The sequence below is a fragment of the Aythya ferina genome, assembly GCF_964211825.1.
Source record: "Aythya ferina genome assembly, chromosome: 37".
In the NCBI taxonomy this organism is placed as follows: domain Eukaryota; kingdom Metazoa; phylum Chordata; class Aves; order Anseriformes; family Anatidae; genus Aythya; species Aythya ferina.
In genome coordinates, this window is record NC_140334.1 from 189416 (window position 1) to 208029 (window position 18614).

At 60.5% G+C, this 18614-nt stretch overlaps 1 protein-coding gene across 1 annotated transcript in view; it reads left to right on the top strand.

The window, feature by feature from the left end:
- Positions 1-822: 822 nt before the first annotated feature.
- The window catches only part of LOC311426112 (integrin alpha-X-like), a 29737-nt gene continuing 11945 nt past the window's right edge, over positions 823-18614 (top strand). Inside the window, 17 exon segments of the mRNA XM_084502282.1 lie at positions 823-959; positions 3835-3952; positions 4041-4129; positions 4235-4299; positions 6223-6337; positions 6419-6549; positions 9492-9637; positions 9745-9898; positions 10840-10990; positions 11074-11147; positions 11251-11380; positions 12182-12333; positions 12426-12566; positions 14450-14656; positions 16047-16177; positions 17078-17256; positions 17615-17660. Coding sequence (XP_084358408.1) covers positions 923-959; positions 3835-3952; positions 4041-4129; positions 4235-4299; positions 6223-6337; positions 6419-6549; positions 9492-9637; positions 9745-9898; positions 10840-10990; positions 11074-11147; positions 11251-11380; positions 12182-12333; positions 12426-12566; positions 14450-14656; positions 16047-16177; positions 17078-17256; positions 17615-17660 — 2066 coding nt within the window. The 5' untranslated portion in view covers positions 823-922.

An 18614-nucleotide genomic window follows, 5' to 3' on the forward strand; every position in this document is an offset into this window, starting at 1 on the left:
GGGGACAACATGGGGTCATGGGGTTATGGGGTCATGGAGTTGTGGGGCCATGGGGTGGTGGCACCGTGGGGTTGGGGACACCATGGGGTTTGGGACACCATGGGGTTGTGGGGTTGTGGGGTTATGGGGTTGGGGACATTATGGGGTTGGGGACACCATGGGGTCATGGGGTCATGGGGTTAGGGACATTATGGGGTCATGGGGTTATAGGGTCATGGGGTGGTGGGGATATGGGGTTGGGGACATTATGGGGTTGGGGACATCTTGGGGTCATGGGGTGGTGGCACCGTGGGGTTGGTGACATTATGGGGTTTGGGACACCATGGAGGTTGTGGGGTTATAGGATTATGGGATGGGGTTGTGGGGCCACGGGGTTGTGTCACCATGGGGTTGTGTCACCATGGGGTGGTGTCACCATGGGGTGGTGGCACCACGGGGTTTTTAGGATCACGGGGGCGGTGTCACCATGGGGTTGTGTCACCATGGGGTGGTGTCACCATGGGGTGGTGTCCCCATGGGGTTTTGGGACCGGGGGCGTTTTTAGGATCACGGGGGTGGTGTCGCCACGGGCTTGTGTCACCTCAGGCTGCTGTCACCATGGGGTGACAAACCATACCCCATACACCCCACCCCCACCCCGTGTCCATATAGGACCGGACCTTATAGGGTCACGCGCTCCCTCATTGGCCGCGCCCCTTTTTTTTGTCTTTTCCTCCCTTTTTTTGTTAGCCCCTCCCCCACCCTATATATATTTTTGTTCTTCCCCCTCCGCGCTTCCATTCATTTATTTTTTTAAATTTTTTTGGGTTATTTTTGCCCTTTTCCGCCCGTTCTCCCCCCGAATCCTTCCCCACCCCTTCCTTCCCCTTCCCCTCCCCGCCGCCGCCCAACTTCTGCTTCGGGGACGGAGCCGGCGGCGACAATGGGGCCGCGGGCGCTGCTGCTCCTCCTGGCCGCGGGTGGGTGGCTCGGGGCCCTATAGGGGATTTGGGGTGGCTCTGGACCCTATAGGGGATTTAGGGTGGCTCGGGGCCCTATAGGGGCTTTTGGGTGGCTCTGGGTCCTATAGGGGATGTGGGGTGGCTCTGGGTCCTATAAGGGATTTAGGGTGGCTCGGGGCCCTATAGGGGATTTGGGGTGGCTCTGGACCCTATAGGGGACATGGGGTGGCTCTGGGTCTTATTAGGGATTTAGGGTGACTCTGGACCCTATAAAGGATTTGGGGTGGCTCTGGGTCCTATAAGGGATTTAGGGTGGCTCTGGGTCCTATAGGGGATTTGGGGTGGCTCTGGGTCCTATAGGGGACATGGGGTGGTGCTAGGTCCTATAGATGATTTGGGGTAGCACCAGGTCCTATAGGGGATGTGGGGTGGCTCTGGGTCCTATAAGGGATTTAGGGTGGCTCTGGGTCCTATAGGAGTTGTGGGGTGGCTCTGGGTCTTCTTAGGGATTTAGGGTGGCTCGGGGCCTTATAGGGGATTTGGGGTGGCTCTGGACCCTATAGGGGATTTGGGGTGGCTCTGGGTCCTATAAGGGATGTGGGGTGGCTCTGGGTCCTATAGGTGATTTGGGGTGGTTCTGGGTCCTATAGGGGATGTGGGGTGGCTCCAGGAGCTCAGTGTCCCTATAAGGGATGTGGAGTGGCTCTGGGTCCTATAGAAAAAGGATGGGTGGCACCAGGTCCTATAGGGGATGTGGGGTGGCTCTGGGTCCTATAGGGGATTTGGGGTGGCTCTGGGTCCTATAGGGGATTTGGGGTGGCTCTGGACCCTATAGGGGATTTGGGGTGGCGCCAGGTCCTATAGGGGATTTGGGGTGGCTCTGGGTCTTATTAGGGATTTAGGGTGGCTCTGGGTCCTATAGGGGATGTGGGGTGGCTCGGGGCCTTATAGGGGATGTGGGGTGGCTCTGGGTCCTATAGGGGATTTGGGGTGGCTCTGGGTCCTACAGGGGATGTGGGGTGGCTCTGGGTCCTATAGGAGATTTGGGGTGGCTCTGGGTCCTATAAGGGATTTGGGGTGGCTCTGGGCCCTATAGGGGATGTGGGGTGGCTCTGGGTCCTATAGGGGACATGGGGTGGCACTGGGTCCTATAGGGGACATGGGGTGGCTCTGGGTCCTATAGGGGATTTGGGGTGGCTCTGGGTCCTATAGAAGATTTGGGGTGGCTCTGGGTCTTATTAGGGATTTAGGGTGGCTCTGGACCCTATAAGGGATTTGGGGTGCCTCGGGGCCCTATAGGGGATTTGGGGTGGCTCTGGGTCCTATAGGGGATTTGGGGTGGCTCTGGGTCCTATAGGGGACATGGGGTGGCTCTGGGTTTTATTAGGGATTTAGGGTGGCTCGGGGCCCTATAGGGGATTTGGGGTGGCTCTGGGTCCTATAGGGGATTTGGGGTGGCTCTGGGTCCTATAAGGGATTTAGGGTGGCTCTGGGTCCTATAGGAGTTGTGGGGTGGCTATGGGTCTTCTTAGGGATTTAGGGTGGCTCTGGGTCCAATAGGGGATTTGGGGTGGCTCTGGGTCCTATAAGGTATTAGGAGAAGCTCTGGGTCCTATAAGGGATTTAGGGTGGCTCTGGGTCCAATAGGGGATTTGGCGTGGCTCTGGACCCTATAGGGGATGTGGGGTGGCTCTGGGTCCTATAGGGGCTTTTGGGTGGCTCTGGGTCCTATAGGGGATTTGGGGTAGCACCAGGTCCTATAGGAGTTGTGGGGTGGCTCTGGGTCCTGTAGGGGATTTGGGGTGGTGCTGGGTCCTATAGGGGATGTGGGGTGTCACCATCAGCTCTGAGTCACTATAGAGGATGTGGTGTGGCTCCGGGTCCTATAGGGGAAGTGGGGTAGCACCAGGAGCTGGGGGGTCCTATAGGGGATGTGGGTGTTGCACCAGGACCTTGTAGGGGATGTGGGGTGGCTCTGGGTCCTATAGGGGACAAGGGGTGCGACCAGGAACTCCATGTCCCTATAGGGAACATGAGGTAGCATTAGGTCCTATAGGGGACAGGGGGTGGCTCTGGGTCCTATAGGGGACAGGGGATGGGACCAGGACTTTGGGGTCCTATAGGGTACATGGGGTGGCCTGGGGAGCTCTATGTCCCTATAGGGGACATGGGGTGGCTCTGGATCCTATAGGGGACAGGGGGTGGGACCAGGACTTGGGGGCCCTATAGGGGACATGGAGTGGGTCTAGGTCCTATATGGGACACGGGGTAGCACTGGATCCTATAGGGGACATGGGATGGGACCAGGACTTGGGGACCCTATAGGGTGGACAGGGGGACTCGGGGGCCCTATAGGGGACACGGGGTGGGTCTAGGTCCTATAGGGGATATGGGGTAGCACTGGATCCTATAGGGGACAGGGGGGGTGGGACCAGGATTTGGGGGTCCTACAGGTGACATGGGGTGGGACCAGGACTTGGGGACCCTATAGGGTGGACAGGGGGACTCGGGGGCCCTATAGGGGACGTGGGGTGGGTCTAGGTCCTATAGGGGACATGGGGTGGGTCTAGGTCCTATAGGGGACATGGGGTGGCTCTGGGTCCTATAGGGGACAGGGGGTGGGACCAGGACTTGGGGACCCTATAGGGTGGACAGGGGGACTCGGGGGCCCTATAGGGAACATGGGGTGTCTCTGGGTCCTATAGGGGACGTGGGATGAGACCAGGACTTGGGGGCCCTATAGGGGACATGGGGTGGCCTGGGGAGCTCCGTAACCCTATAGGGGACATGGGGTGGGACCAGGACTTGGGGACCCTATAGGGTGGACAGGGGGACTCGGGGGCCCTATAGGGGTCTCGGGGTGTCCCCTCGGTGACCCCGATGTCCCCCCCAGCCCTGTCCTCCTGCCGCGGCCCCGGCATCGACGAGGACACGGTGACCGTCTTCCGCGGGGACCCCGCGGGGGCTTTCGGCCACAGCGTGGCCCAGTTCGGCACCACCGACGACGGCGGGTGAGCGCGGGACGAAAAACCCCAAAATCCCCTTTTTTCACCCCAAAAATCCCACTTTTTCACCCCAAAAAATAACCCAACCGTGTAGGATCCTAGTGGGCGCGCCCCTCCAAAAATCGGGGACGATTTTCCAGTGCCGGCCCCGCACCGGGAGGTGCGAGGAGGTGGTCGTCGATGGTGAGGACCCCCCCCCATAACCCCCCCCTCTCCCCCGACCCCAAAAAAAAAAGGCTATTTTGGGTCGTTTTGGGTCCCCGAGGGTCTCACCCCGTGTTTTTGTAGGGTCGCCGAAAGGGGTCAACACGTCCATGGGGTTGACGCTGGCCGCGGGGGACAACGGGGCCCTGGTGGGTATCGGAAGAGGGGTTTTTGGGGGGATTTCGCCCCAAATCGGTCCGTTTGGGGTGAGGTCGAAGGGTTTTTGCTCAAAATGTGTCCGTTTGGGGGGGGGCGCCGAGGGGATTGCGCGACAAATCGGTCCGTTTGGGGTGGAATCAAGGGGTTTTCACCCCAAATCGGTCCATTTCTGGTAATATGAAGGAGATTTCACCCAAATTTGGTCATTGGGGTGATATCGAGGGGTTTTCACCCAAAACTGGTCTCTTTGGGGTGATATCAAGGGTTTTTCGCCCCCTACTTCTCCATCTGGGGGGATATCAAGGAGATTTCACCAAAAATTGGTCTATTTGGTGTGGGGGTCTCCCTGTTGATTTTTGGGGCCTCCCCACTGGTTTTGGGGTCTCCCCATTGATTTTTGGGTCTCCCCACTAAGTTTTTGGGTCTCCCCGCTGATTTTTGGTGTCTCCCCACCCATTTTTGGTGTCTCCCCACTAATTTTGGGGTTTCCCTGCTGATTTTTGGTGTTTCCCTACTGATTCTTGGGGTCTCTGCTGATTTTTGGGGCCTCCCCACTGATTTTTGGTGTCTCCCTGCTGGTTTTGGGGTCTTCTTGTTGATTTTTGGGGTCTCCCCACTAATTTTCGGGCTCTTCCCTCTGGTTTTGGGGTTTCCCCACTGTTTTTGGGGGTCTCCCTGTTGCTTTTGGGGTCCCCACTGATTTTTGGGGTCTCCCTGCTGGTTTTGGGGTCTCCTTGTTGATTTCTGGGGTCTCCACTGATTTCTGGTGTCTTCCCACTAATTTTTGGGTCTTCCCGCTGATTTTGGGGCCTCCCCACTGATTTCTGGTGTCTCCCCACTAATTTTGGTGTCTCCCCACTAATTTTCGGGCTCTTCCCTCTGGTTTTGGGGTTTCCCCACTGTTTTTGGGGGTCTCCCTGTTGATTTTTGGGGTCCCCACTGATTTTTGGGGTCTCCCCACTAATTTTTGGGGTCTCCCCACTGATTTTGGGGTCTCCCCACCGAGTTTTTGGGGTCTCCCTGCTGATTTTTGGGGTCCCCATTGATTTCTGGTGCCTCCCCACTAATTTCTGGTGTCTCCCCACTGATTTTTGGGGTCTCCCCACTGATTTTGGTGTCTCCCCACTAATTTATGGGCTCCCCACTGATTTCTGGTGTCTCCCCACTAATTTTTGGGGTCTCCCCACCGATTTTTTGGGGTCTCCCTGCTGATTTTGGGGCCTCCCCACTGATTTCTGGTGTCTTCCCACTGATTTTTGGGGTCTCCCACTGATTTTTGGGGTCTCCCACTGATTTTTAGTATCTCCCCACTAATTTTTGGGTCTCCCCGCTGATTTTGGGGTCTCCCACTGATTTCTGGTGTCTCCCCACTAATTTTGGTGTCTCCCCACTAATTTTCGGGGTCTTCCCTCTGGTTTTGGGGTTTCCCCACTGTTTTTGGGGGTTCTCCCTGTTGATTTTTGGGGTCCCCACTGATTTTGGGACCTCCCCACTGATTTTTGGTGTCTCCCCACTGATTTTGGGGTCTCCCCATTAATTTTGGGGTCTCCCCACTAATTTTTTGGGTCTCCCCGCCGATTTTTGGTGTCTCCCCACTAATTTTGGGGTCTCCACTGATTTCTGGTGTCTCCCCACTGATTTTTGGGGTCTCCCCACTAATTTTGGGGTCTCCACTGATTTCTGGTGTCTCCCCACTGATTTTTGGGGTCTCCCCACTAATTTTGGGGTCCCCACTGATTTCTGGTGTCTCCTCACTAATTTTTGGGCCTCCCCACTGATTTCTGGTGTCTCCCCACTGATTTTTGGTGTCTCCCCACTAATTTTCGGGGTCCCCACTGATTTCTGGTGCCTCCCCACTAATTTTTGGGGATCCCCCCGCTGATTTTCGGGGTCTCCCCGCCCCACCACCCCAGGTGTGCGCCCCCACGGTGCCCCAGGCCTGCGGGGAGAACCTCCACCTCAACGGCTTCTGCGTCCACCTCGACGTCAACCTCCAGCAGCTCCAACGCCTCCCGGCCACCCAACCAGGTACGGGGTGGGACACCGAGGGGTGGGACATTTTTGGGGACGCCCCCGTTGGCCGCGGGGACATCGCCCTGGTCCCTCTAGAGTGCCCCAAAAAATCTTCGGACGTGGCGCTCCTCATCGACGGCTCGGGGAGCATCAACCACCACAACTTCCAGACGATGAAGACCTTCATCGCCGAGGTGATGAAGAGGTTCCAGGGCACCGACACGCAGGTACCGCCCGCCCGGGGGGGGCCCTTCAGGTTCTCCGTCCCTGTCGTGTCCTAAAAAAGGGTTCTCCTGCTCCTCTCGGTCTTCGTGATGGGGCGGGGTGGTGGTGGGGGTCTTCTTCTGGTCGGGTTCTCCAATGGTTCCTCATGACGGGGTCTTCCAGTTGGGTTTTCCCATGGTTCCTCATGTTGGGGTGTTGGGTTGGGGTCTTCTGGTTGGGTTCTTCCATGGTTCCTCACGTTGGGTCTTCTTCTGGTTGGGTTCTCCAAGGGTTCCTCAAAATGGGGTCTTCCAGTTGGGTTCTCCCATGGTTCCTCATGTTGGGTTGACGCGTTGGGGTCTTCTTCTGGTCGGGTTCTTCCATAATTTCTCACGATGAGGTCTTCTGGTCGGGTTCTCCCATGGTTCCTCACGTCGGGGTCTTCCAGTTGGGTTCTCCCATGGTTCCTCACGTTGGGTTGACGCGTTGGGGTCTTCTTCTGGTCGGGTTCTTCCATGGTTCCTCATGACGGGGTCTTCCAGTTGGGTTCTCCCATGGTTCCTCACGTCGGGGTCTTCCAGTTGGGTTTTCCCATGGTTCCTCACGTTGGGGTGACACATTGGGGTCTTCTTCTGGTCGGGTTCTCCCATGGTTCCTCTTGACGGGGTCTTCCAGTTGGGTTCTCCCATGGTTCCTCACGTTGGGTTGACGCGTTGGGGTCTTCTTCTGGTCGGGTTCTTCAATGGTTCCTCACGTCGGGGTCTTCCAGTTGGGTTCTCCCATGGTTCCTCATGTTGGGTTGACGCGTTGGGGTCTTCTTCTGGTCGGGTTCTTCCATAATTTCTCACTATTTGGTCTTCTGGTCGGGTTCTCCCATGGTTCCTCACATCGGGGTCTTCCAGTTGGGTTCTCCCATGGTTCCTCACGTTGGGTTGACGCGTTGGGGTCTTCTTCTGGTCGGGTTCTTCCATAATTTCTCACTATTTGGTCTTCCGGTCGGGTTCTCCCATGGTTCCTCACGTCGGGGTCTTCCAGTTGGGTTCTCCCATGGTTCCTCACGTTGGGTTGACGCGTTGGGGTCTTCTTCTGGTCGGGTTCTTCCATAATTTCTCACGATGAGGTCTTCTGGTCGGGTTCTCCCATGGTTCCTCATGACGGGGTCTTCCGGTTGGGTTCTCCCATGGTTCCTCATGTTGGGTTGACTCGTTGGGGTCTTCTTCTGGTCGGGTTCTTCCATAATTTCTCACGATGAGGTCTTCTGGTCGGGTTCTCCCATGGTTCCTCTTGACGGGGTCTTCCAGTTGGGTTCTCCCATGGTTCCTCACGTCAGGGTCTTCCAGTTGGGTTCTCCCATGGTTCCTCACGTTGGGTTGACGCGTTGGGGTCTTCTTCTGGTCGGGTTCTTCCATAATTTCTCACGATGAGGTCTTCTGGTCGGGTTCTCCCATGGTTCCTCACGTCGGGGTCTTCCAGTTGAGTTCTCCCATGGTTCCTCACGTCGGGGTCTTCCAGTTGGGTTCTCCCATGGTTCCTCACGTCGGGGTCTTCCAGTTGGGTTCTCCCATGGTTCCTCATAACGGGGTCTTCCAGTTGGGTTCTCCCATGGTTCCTCACGTCGGGGTCTTCCAGTTGGGTTCTCCCATGGTTCCTCACTTTGGGGTCTTCCAGTTGGGTTCTCCCATGGTTCCTCATGTTGGGTTGACGCGTTGGGGTCTTCTTCTGGACGGGTTCTTCCATAATTTCTCACTATTTGGTCTTCTGGTAGGGTTCTCCCATGGTTCCTCATGATGGGGTCTTCCAGTTGGGTTCTCCCATGGTTCCTCATGTTGGGTTGACGCATTGGGGTCTTCTTCTGGTCGGGTTCTCCCATAATTCCTCACGTCGGGGTCTTCCAGTTGGGTTCTCCCATGGTTCCTCTTGATGGGATGACGCGTTGGGGGTCTTCTTCTGGTCGGGTTCTTCCATGGTTCCTCTTGATGGGGTCTTCTGATTGGGTTCTCCCATGGTTCCTCATGTCGGGGTCTTCCAGTTGGGTTCTCCCATGGTTCCTCACGTCGGGGTCTTCCAGTTGGGTTCTCCCATGGTTCCTCACGTTGGGTTGACGCGTTGGGGTCTTCTTCTGGTCGGGTTCTTCCATAATTTCTCACTATTTGGTCTTCTGGTCGGGTTCTCCCATGGTTCCTCACGTCGGGGTCTTCCAGTTGGGTTCTCCCATGGTTCCTCACGTTGGGGTGACGCGTTGGGGTCTTCTTCTGGTCGGGTTCTTCCATAATTTCTCACGATGAGGTCTTCTGGTCGGGTTCTCCCATGGTTCCTCTTGACGGGGTCTTCCAGTTGGGTTCTCCCATGGTTCCTCACGTCGGGGTCTTCCAGTTGGGTTCTCCCATGGTTCCTCACGTTGGGTTGACACATTGGGGTCTTCTTCTGGTCGGGTTCTCCCATAATTCCTCACGTCGGGGTCTTCCAGTTGGGTTCTCCCATGGTTCCTCACGTCGGGGTCTTCCAGTTGGGTTCTCCCATGGTTCCTCACGTTGGGTTGACGCGTTGGGGTCTTCTTCTGGTCGGGTTCTCCAATGGTTCCTCATGATGGGGTCTTCCAGTTGGGTTCTCCCATGGTTCCTCACGTTGGGGTCTTCCAGTTGGGTTCTCCCATGGTTCCTCACGTTGGGTTGACGCGTTGGGGTCTTCTTCTGGTCGGGTTCTCCCATAGTTCCTCACATTGGGTCTTCTGGTCGGGTTCTCCCATGGTTCCTCACGTTGGGTTGACGCGTTGGGGTCTTCTTCTGGTCGGGTTCTTCCATAATTTCTCACTATTTGGTCTTCTGGTCGGGTTCTCCCATGGTTCCTCACGTCGGGGTCTTCCAGTTGGGTTCTCCCATGGTTCCTCACGTCGGGGTCTTCCAGTTGGGTTCTCCCATGGTTCCTCACGTCGGGGTCTTCTTCCGCGCGTCCCCCCCCGTTGCAGTTCGCCCTCACCCAGTTCTCCAACGAGATCGAGGAGCACTTCAACTTCGAGACCTTCCGGCGCTCCCGGGACCCCATCGAGCTGGTGAGGAAGGTCCGCCAGCTCCATGGTTGGACCTTCACCGCCACGGCCATCCGGAAAGTTCTGTGAGTCCCCCCCCTCCCCCCCCCCCCTCCCCGGAGAACCCCACCCTCCGAGGCCTCCACCCCGCCCCGGGTCCCTCACCCCGGTGTCCCTCCACCTCCCGGCGTAGGACGGAGACGTTTCGGCCCGGCATGGGGGCGCGAGAAGGTTCTAGAAAGGTCCTCATCGTCATCACGGACGGGAGGAAGGTCAACGACCCCCTCAACTACAGGGACGTCATCCCATTGGCCGACAGCATGGGGGTGACGCGCTACGCCATCGGGGTGAGGGGGCTCCCGCCGCCGCCGTCCGTCCCCAAATATCTCCGTCCGTCCGTCCGACCCCTCCCAGATGTTCTAGACCATCTCCATCCACCCACCCAACCATCTCCAGATGTTCTAGACCATCTCCAAAACATCTCCAACCATCCAGCCAACCGTTCTCAGATGTTCTAGAACATCTCCATCCATCCATCCACCTCCAAACATCCCCATCCGTCCATCCGACCTCTCCCAGATGTTCTAGAACATCTCCAGAACATCTCCATCCATCCATCCCCAGATGTTCTAGAACATCTCCATCCATCCATCCACCTCCAAACATCTCAACCATCCCCCCAACCCCTCCCAGATGTTCTAGAACATCTCCATCCACCCACCCAACCATCTCCAGATGTTCTAGACCATCTCCAAAACATCTCAACCACTCACCCAACTGTTCCCAGATGTTCTAGATCATCTCCAGAACATCTCCATCCACCTCCAAACATCTCAGCCATCCACCCAACCCCTCCCAGATGTTCTAGACCATCTCCAGAACATCTCCAACCATCCACCCAACTGCTCCCAGATGTTCTAGAACATCTCCAAACATCCCCACCCATCCCAAAACATCTCCAACCATCCACCCAACCATCCCCAAATGTTCTAGACCATCTCCAAAACACCTCCAACCATCCACCCAACCCCTCCCAGACGTTCTAGACCATCTCCAAACATCTCCATCCATCCCAAAACATCCCAACCATCCACCCAACCATCTCCAGATGTTCTAGAACATCTCCATCCATCCACCCAACCACCTCCAGATGTTCTAGATCATCTCCAGACATCTCCATCCACCTCCAAACTTCTCAACCACCCACCCAACCCCTCCCAGACGTTCTAGACCACCTCCAAACATCTCCATCCACCCCCCCGACCCCCCCCCGTCCCCTTGACCGCAGGTGGGCAACGCCTTCCAAGACCCCGACGCCCTGGCCGAGCTCCAGGCCATCGCCTCGGCGCCCCCCGAGGACCACGTCTTCCGCGTGGACAACTTCGACGCCCTGCAGGGCATCCAGAACCAGCTGCAGGAGAAGATCTTCGCCATCGAGGGTACCCCATCGGGCCCCGGGGGGGTCCCCGAGACCGTTTTGGGACCCCCGTCACCCTTGGGTGCCCCCCTCTCCCCCCTCCAGGCACCCAGTCCGCCCTCGGCAGCTCCTTCCAGCTGGAGATGGCCCAGGAGGGCTTCAGCGCCCTGCTCACCCCCGTGAGTGGCCCCGAGACCCCCCGAGACCCCCCCCAAAAGCCCACCCCCCTCGCCCGCCGCCCCCCGCCCCCAACCGGTCCCCTCCCGCTCTGTACTGGTGCAGGAGGGGCCCGTACTGGGAGCGGTGGGCGCCTACGACTGGGCCGGGGGGGTCTTCGTCTACGGCCCCGGCGGGAAGCCCACCTTCGTCAACGCGTCCCGGGGCGCCGGGGACATGAGGGACGCCTACCTGGGTGAGGGGCGGGTCCCAAATAATTGGGGGGGGGGCTTGGGGGGCTTGGGGTCACCACTGGGGGGGGTCTTGGGGTCACCCTGGGGGGGTCTTGGGGTCACCGTGGGGGTTTTGGGGGTGTTGGTGTCCTCTTGGGGGTCTTGGGGGTCTTGGGGTCACCGTGGGGGTCTTGGGGTCACCGTGGGGGTCTTGGGGGTCTTGGTGTCCCCTTGGGGGTCTTGGGGTCACTGTGGGGGTCTTGGGGGTCTTGGGGTCACCATTGGGGTCTTGGTGTCCCCATGGGAGCCTTGGGGTCACCGTGGGGGTCTTGGGGGTGTTGGTGTCCCCTTGGGGGTCTTGGGAGTCTTGGGGTCACCGTGGGGGTCTTGGGGTCGTTGGTGTCTTCTTGGGAGTCTTGGGGTCATCACGGGGGTCTTGGGGGTCTCGGTGTCCACTTGGGGGTCTTTGGGGTCTTGGTGTCCCCATGGGGGTCTTGGGGTTTTTGGTGTCCTCTTGGGGGTCTTGGCGTCCCCTTGGGGGGTCTTGGGGTCACTGTGGGGGTTTTGGGGTCTTGGTATCCCTATGGGGTTTTTGGTGTCCCTATGGGGGTCTTGGTGTCCTCTTGGGGGTCCTGGGGGTCTCGGTGTCCCCATAGCCCCTCCGGATGTCCCCCCCCACCTCCCTCTCTCCCCACGCCCCTCCCCGTCCCCTTTTCCCCCCCGGGCGACCCCCTTGGTGGTCCACCCTCCCCCCCACCCCCCTCCCCACCCCCCCCCCACCCCACCCCCTCCCCTCTTGACCCCCCTGCCCCCGCCGTCCCCAGGCTACGCGGCCGAGTCCCTGTCCCTGGGGGGCAGCCGGGCGCTGGCGCTGGGGGCCCCCCGCTCCGGCCACGTCGGCCGCCTCCTCCTCTTCCTCCTCCGCCGCGGCCCCACGGCCACCTGGGAGCTGGTGGGCGACGCCGTGGGGCAGCAGGTAAGGGGGGGGGCCGGGGGGGTGGCGGGGGGGTGGCGGGGGGGGCGGCGTGTCCCCCCCCTACCCCATCCCGCTGACCCCGCTGCCCCCAGGTGGGCTCCTACTTCGGGGCGGCCCTGTGCGCCCTGGCCCCCCGGGGGGGCGCCTCGGCGGGGGCGCTGCTGGTGGGGGCCCCCATGTTCTACGGGGACGGCAGCGGGGGGCGCGTGGTGCTCTGCCGGCTGCCGCCGCAGGTAGGCGACCCCCAAAAGTCACCCCAAACTGACCCCAAAGTGACCCCAAACTGACCCGAAATCGACCCCAAAGCGACCCCAAAGCGACCCCAAAGCGACCACGAATTGACCTGAAATCGACCCCAAAGAGACCCCGAATCGATCCCAAAGTGACCCGAAATCGACCCCAAAGTGACCCCAAAGCGACCCAAAATCAACCCCAAAGTGACCCCAAACTGACCCGAAATTGACCCCGAATTGACCCTGAATCGACCCCAAAGTGACCCGAAATCGACCCCAAATCAATCCCAAATCAACCCCAAATCGAGCCCAAAGTGACCCCAAATAGACCCCAAAGTGACCTGAAATCGACCTGAAATCGGCCCCAAAGCGACCCCGAATCGACCCCAAACTGACCCTAAATCAACCCAAATCTGACCCCAAATTGACCTGAAATCGACCCGAAATCGACCCAAAGTGACCCTAAATCAACCCCAAAGTGACCCCAAACTGACCCGAAATCGACCCCAAAGTGACCCCGAATTGACCCCAAAGTGACCCGAAATCGACCCGAAATCAACCCCAGATCAAACACAAATCGACCACAAATCAACCCCAAATCAACCCCAAATTGACCCAAAATTGTCCCCAAATCGACCCCAAAGTGACTCGAAATTGACCCGAAATTGACCCCGAATTGACCCCAACTCAACCCCAACCCGACCCCAAATCGACCCCAAATCGACCCCAAATCTCCCAACCCAACCCAACCCTCCCCATCCAACCCAGCCCTAATTAACCCACCCTAATTAACCCAACCCAGCCCTAATTAACCCATCCTAATTAACCCAACCCAACCCCACCCAACCCCTCCCACCCCACCCCACCCCACCCAACCCAACCCAACCCCACTCAACACAACCCAACCCAACCCAACCCATCCTACCCAGCCCTAATTAATCCACCCTAATTAACCCAACCCAGCCCTAATTAACCCAACCCAGCCCTAATTAACTCATCCTAATTAACCCAACCCCACCCACCCCAACCCAACCCCTCCCACCGCACCCCACCCCACCCAACCCAACCCAACTCTACCCAACCCAACCCAATGCAATCAACCCACCCCATCCAACCCAGCCCTAATTAACCCATCCTAATTAACCCCACCCAGCCCTAATTAACCCAACCCAGCCCTAATTAACCCATCCTAATTAACCCAACCACACCCAACCCAACCCCACTCAACCCAACCCAACCCAACCCAACTCTACCCAACCCAACCCACCCCACCCCACCCAACCCAGCCCTAATTACCCCCCCCTAATTAACCCCGCCCTAATTAACCCCCCCCCAGTCCGGGAAGCTGCACTGCCCTCTGACGCTGCGGGGCCAGCCCGGCCACCCCCTGGGGCGCTTCGGGGCCAGCCTCAGCCGCCTGGGGGACCCAGCCCTAATTAACCCCCCCTAATTAACACAACCCAGCCCTAATTAACCCACCCTAATTGACCCAACACACCCTAATTAACACAACCCAGCCCTAATTAACCTACCCTAATTAACCCAACCCAGCCCTAATTAACCCATCCTAATTAACCCAACCCAACCCCTCCCAACCCAACCCAACCCATCTCTACCCAACCCAACCCACCCCACCCAACCCATCCCTAATTACCCCCCCCTAATTAACCCACCCTAATTAACCCAACCCAGCCCTAATTAACCCATCCTAATTAACCCAACCCAACCCCAACCAACCCCTCCCACCCCACCCCACCCCACCCCACCCAACCCAACCCAACCCAACCCAACCCAACTCTACTCAACCCAACCCACCCCACCCCACCCAACCCATCCCTAATTACCCCCCCCTAATTACCCCGCCCTAATTAACCCCCCCCCAGTCCGGGAAGCTGCACTGCCCTCTGACGCTGCGGGGCCAGCCCGGCCACCCCCTGGGGCGCTTCGGGGCCAGCCTCAGCCGCCTGGGGGACGTGGACGGCGACGGCTGGCACGACGTGGCCGTGGGCGCCCCCCTGGAGGACGAGCACCGCGGGGCCGTCTACGTCTTCCGGGGGGAGGAGGGCGGCGTCGCCCCGCGCTACAGCCAGGTGGGGGGCACCCTTGGGTGCTGGGGACCCTTGGGTGCTGGGGGCATCTTGGGTTGGTGGAGAACCCTTGGGTGGTGGAGAACCTTGGGTGGTTGGGAACCCTTGGGTGGTGGGGGACCCTTGGGTGCTGGGGGTGTCTTGGGTGGTGGGGGTGGGTTGGGTGCTGGGGGCATCTTGGGTTGGTGGGGAACCTTGGGTGGTGGGGGACCCTTGGGTGCTGGGGAGCCCTTGTGTGCTGGGGAACCTTTGGGTGGTTGGGAACCCTTGGGTGCTGGGGAAGTCTTGGGTGCTGGGGAACCTTGGGTGGTGGGGGTGGGTTGGGTGCTGGGGGCATCTTGGGTGGTGGAGAACCCTTGGGTGCTGGGGGACCCTTGGGTGCTGGGGGACCCTTGGGTGGTGGGGGTGGGTTGGGTGCTGGGGGACCCTTGGGTGCTGGGGAACCCTTGGGTGCTGGGGGACCCTTGGGTGCTGGGGGGCATCTTGGGTGGTGGAGAACCCTTGGGTGGTGGAGAACCTTGGGTGGTTGGGAACCCTTGGGTGGTGGGGGACCCTTGGGTGGTGGGGGACCCTTGGGTGGTGGGGGACCCTTGGGTGCTGGGGGACCCTTGGGTGCTGGGGAAGTCTTGGGTTGGTGGGGGACCCTTGGGTGCTGGGGCACCCTTGGGTGGTGGGGGACCCTTGGGTGCTGGGGAAGTCTTGGGTGCTGGAGACATCTTGGGTTGGTGGAGGACCCTTGGGTGCTGGGGGACCCTTGTTTGGTCGGGAACCCTTGGGTGCTGGGGGTGGGTTGGGTGCTGGGGAAGTCTTGGGTGCTGGAGACATCTTGGGTGGTGGAGAACCCTTGGGTGCTGGACGTGTCTTGGGTGGTCGGAAATCCTTGGGTGGTCGAGAACCTCACCAGTAGAATCCCCCTGGATGCTGGAGACCCCTTGGGTGCTGGGGGACCCTTGGGTGCTGGGGAAGTCTTCGGTGGTGGAGACATCTTGGGTGGTGGGGAACCCTTGGGTGCTGGAGGTGACTTGGGTGCTGGGGAACCTTGAGTGGTCGGCAACCCTTGGGTGGTGGGGGACCCTTGGGTGCTGGGGGACCCTTGGGTGCTGGAGGTGTCTTGGGTGGTGGGGGTGGGTTGGGTGCTGGGGGCATCTTGGGTGGTGGAGAACCCTTGGGTGCTTGGGAACCCTTGGGTGCTGGAGGTGTCTTGGGTGCTGGAGCCCCCTTGGTTGGTCGAGAACCCTTGGGTGGTCTAGAACCTCGCCTGTAGGATCCCCCTGGGTGCCGGAGCCCCCTTGGGTGCCGGAGCCCTTTTGGGCGCCGGCCCCACCTCGGGGTGCCGGGGTCCCCTCCCCCCCCACCCCCCCCACCCCCCTGACCCCTCCCCCTCCCCCCGCAGCGCATCGCGGGCTCCCGATTGGCCAGCGGGCCGCGCCACTTCGGGCAGGCGCTGAGCGGGGGCCGGGACCTGACGGGGGACAGGCTGCCGGACGTGGCCGTGGGGGCCCAGGGCCAGGTCCTGCTGCTCAGGTGGGACCCCCCCCCGAAAAGGGGACCCCCCCCAAAAGGGGATTTCCCCCCGAAAAGGGGACACCCCCCGAAAAAGGGGATTTCCCCCCGAAAAAGGGATTTCCCCTGAAAATGGGGACCCCCCCGAAAAGGGGACCCCCCCCAAAAGGGGACACCCCCCCGAAAAAGAAAGGGGACCCCCACCCCCAAAAATGGGGACCCCCCCCCGAAAAAGGGGACACCCCCCGAAAATGGGGACCCCCCGAAAATGGGGACACCCCCCCCAAAATGGGGACCCCCCCCCAAAATGGGGACACCCCCCCAAAATGGGACCCCCCCCCGAAAAGGGGACACTCCCGAAAATGGGGACACCCCCCCAAAAATGGGGATCCCCCCCCAAAAAGGGGACACCCCCCCAAAATGGGGACCCCCCCGAAAATGGGGATTTCCCCCCCGAAAAAGAAAGGGGACCCCCACCCCGAAAATGGGGACCCCCTCCCAAAAAGGGGATTTCCCCCCAAAATGGGGACCCCCCCCAAAATGGGGACCCCCCCCAAAAAGGGGACACCCCCCCCGAAATGGGGACCCCCCCCCAAAATGGGGACCCCCCCCCGAAAATGGGGACACCCCCCCAAAAAGAAAGGGGACACCCACCCCCAAAAAGGGGACCCCCACCCCAAAATGGGGACCCCCCCCCAAAAAGGGGACCCACCCCCGAAAATGGGGAACCCCCCCGAAAATGGGGACCCCCCCCGAAAAAGAAAGGGGATCCCCACCCCCGAAAATGGGGACCCCCCCCAAAATGGGGACCCCCCCCGAAAAAGGGGACCCCCCCCCAAAATGGGGACCCCACCCCCAAAATGGGGACACCCCCCCAAAATGGGGACCCCCCCCCCCAAAATCTCCCCCCCCCCCCCCCAGGTCCCCGCCGCTGCTCAGGGTGCGCCTGGCGGTGGCTTTCCGGCCCCCGGAGGTCCCCGCGAGCACCCTTGGGTGCCGGGAGGAGGAGGAGGAGGAGGAGGAGGAGGGGAGGAAGGGCAGGGAGGTGGCCGAGGCCCAGCTCTGCTTCCTGGTCACCAAGAAGACCCCCGATAACTTCGGTGAGAGACCCCCAAAAGCCCCCCCAGGGGTCGGGGGGGGGACCCCAGGGGCACCCATGGGTGGCCCCCGGGGGGCTGGGAGAGGGCGCGGGGTCCTCAACCACCCCAGAGGGACCCAAAAACCCCCAAATCCAGCCCAAACGGCCCCAAAATCCTCAGGAACCTCCCCAAAATCCCCCCCAGGGTCAGGGGGGGACCCCAGCAGCACCCATGGGTGGCCCCCGGTGGGCTGGGAGAGCGGGGGGGATCCTAAAGCGCCCCAGAGGGACCCAAAACCCCCAAATTCACCCCAAATGGCCCCAAATTCCCTCCAGATGGCCCCAAAATCCTCAGAAACCTCCCCAAAATCCCCCCCCAGGGTCAGGGGGAGACCCCAGGGGCACCCATGGGTGGCCCCCGGGGAGGTGGGAGAGGGCGCAGGGTCCTAAAGCGCCCCAGAGGGACCCAAAACCCCCAAATTCACCCCAAATGGCCCCAAATCCCCTCCACATGGCCCCAAAATCCTCAGGAACCTCCCCAAAATCCCCCCCAAGGTCAGGGGGGGACACCCAGCAGCACCCATGGGTGGCCCCCAGGGAGGTGGGAGAGGGTGCGGGGTCCTCAACCACCCCAGAGGGACCCAAAAACCCCAAAATTCCCCCCAAATGGCCCCAAATCCACCCCGGATGCCCCCAAAATCCTCAGGAACCTCCCCAAAATCCCCCCCCAGGGTCAGGGGGGGGACCCCAGCAGCACCCATGGGTGGCCCCCGGGGAGGTGGGAGAGGGCGCGGGGTCCTCAACCACCCCAGATGGGCCCAAAAACCCCCAAATCCAGCCCAAACGGCCCCAAAATCCTCAGGAACCTCCCCAAAATCCCCCCCCAGGGTCAGGGGGAGACCCCAGGGGCACCCATGGGTGGCCCCGGGGGGTCGGGAGAGAGAGGGGGATCCTAAAGCGCCCCAGAGGGACCCAAAAACCCCAAAATTCCCCCCAAATGGCCCCAAAATCCCCTCCAGACCCCCCCAAGACCCCCCCAACCTCCCCCACCCTCCCCCCCACTCCCCCCCCATGACCCCCATGACCCCCTCCCCCCCCCCAAAACCCCCCCCAGACACCCCCAACCTCCCCCACCCTCCCTCTCCAATGACCCCCAATGACCCCCAATGACCCCCAAGACCCCCCAATGACCCCCCACTCCCCCCCACTCCCCCCCCACTCCCCCCCCCCCCCCCCCAAATCCCCCCCCCAGACACCCCCAACCTCCCCCACCCTCCCCCCCCAATGACCCCCCAATGACCCCCAATGACCCCCCACGCCCCCCCCACGCCCCCCCACTCCCCCCCCACGACCCCCCCATGACCCCCCCCCCCCAAATCC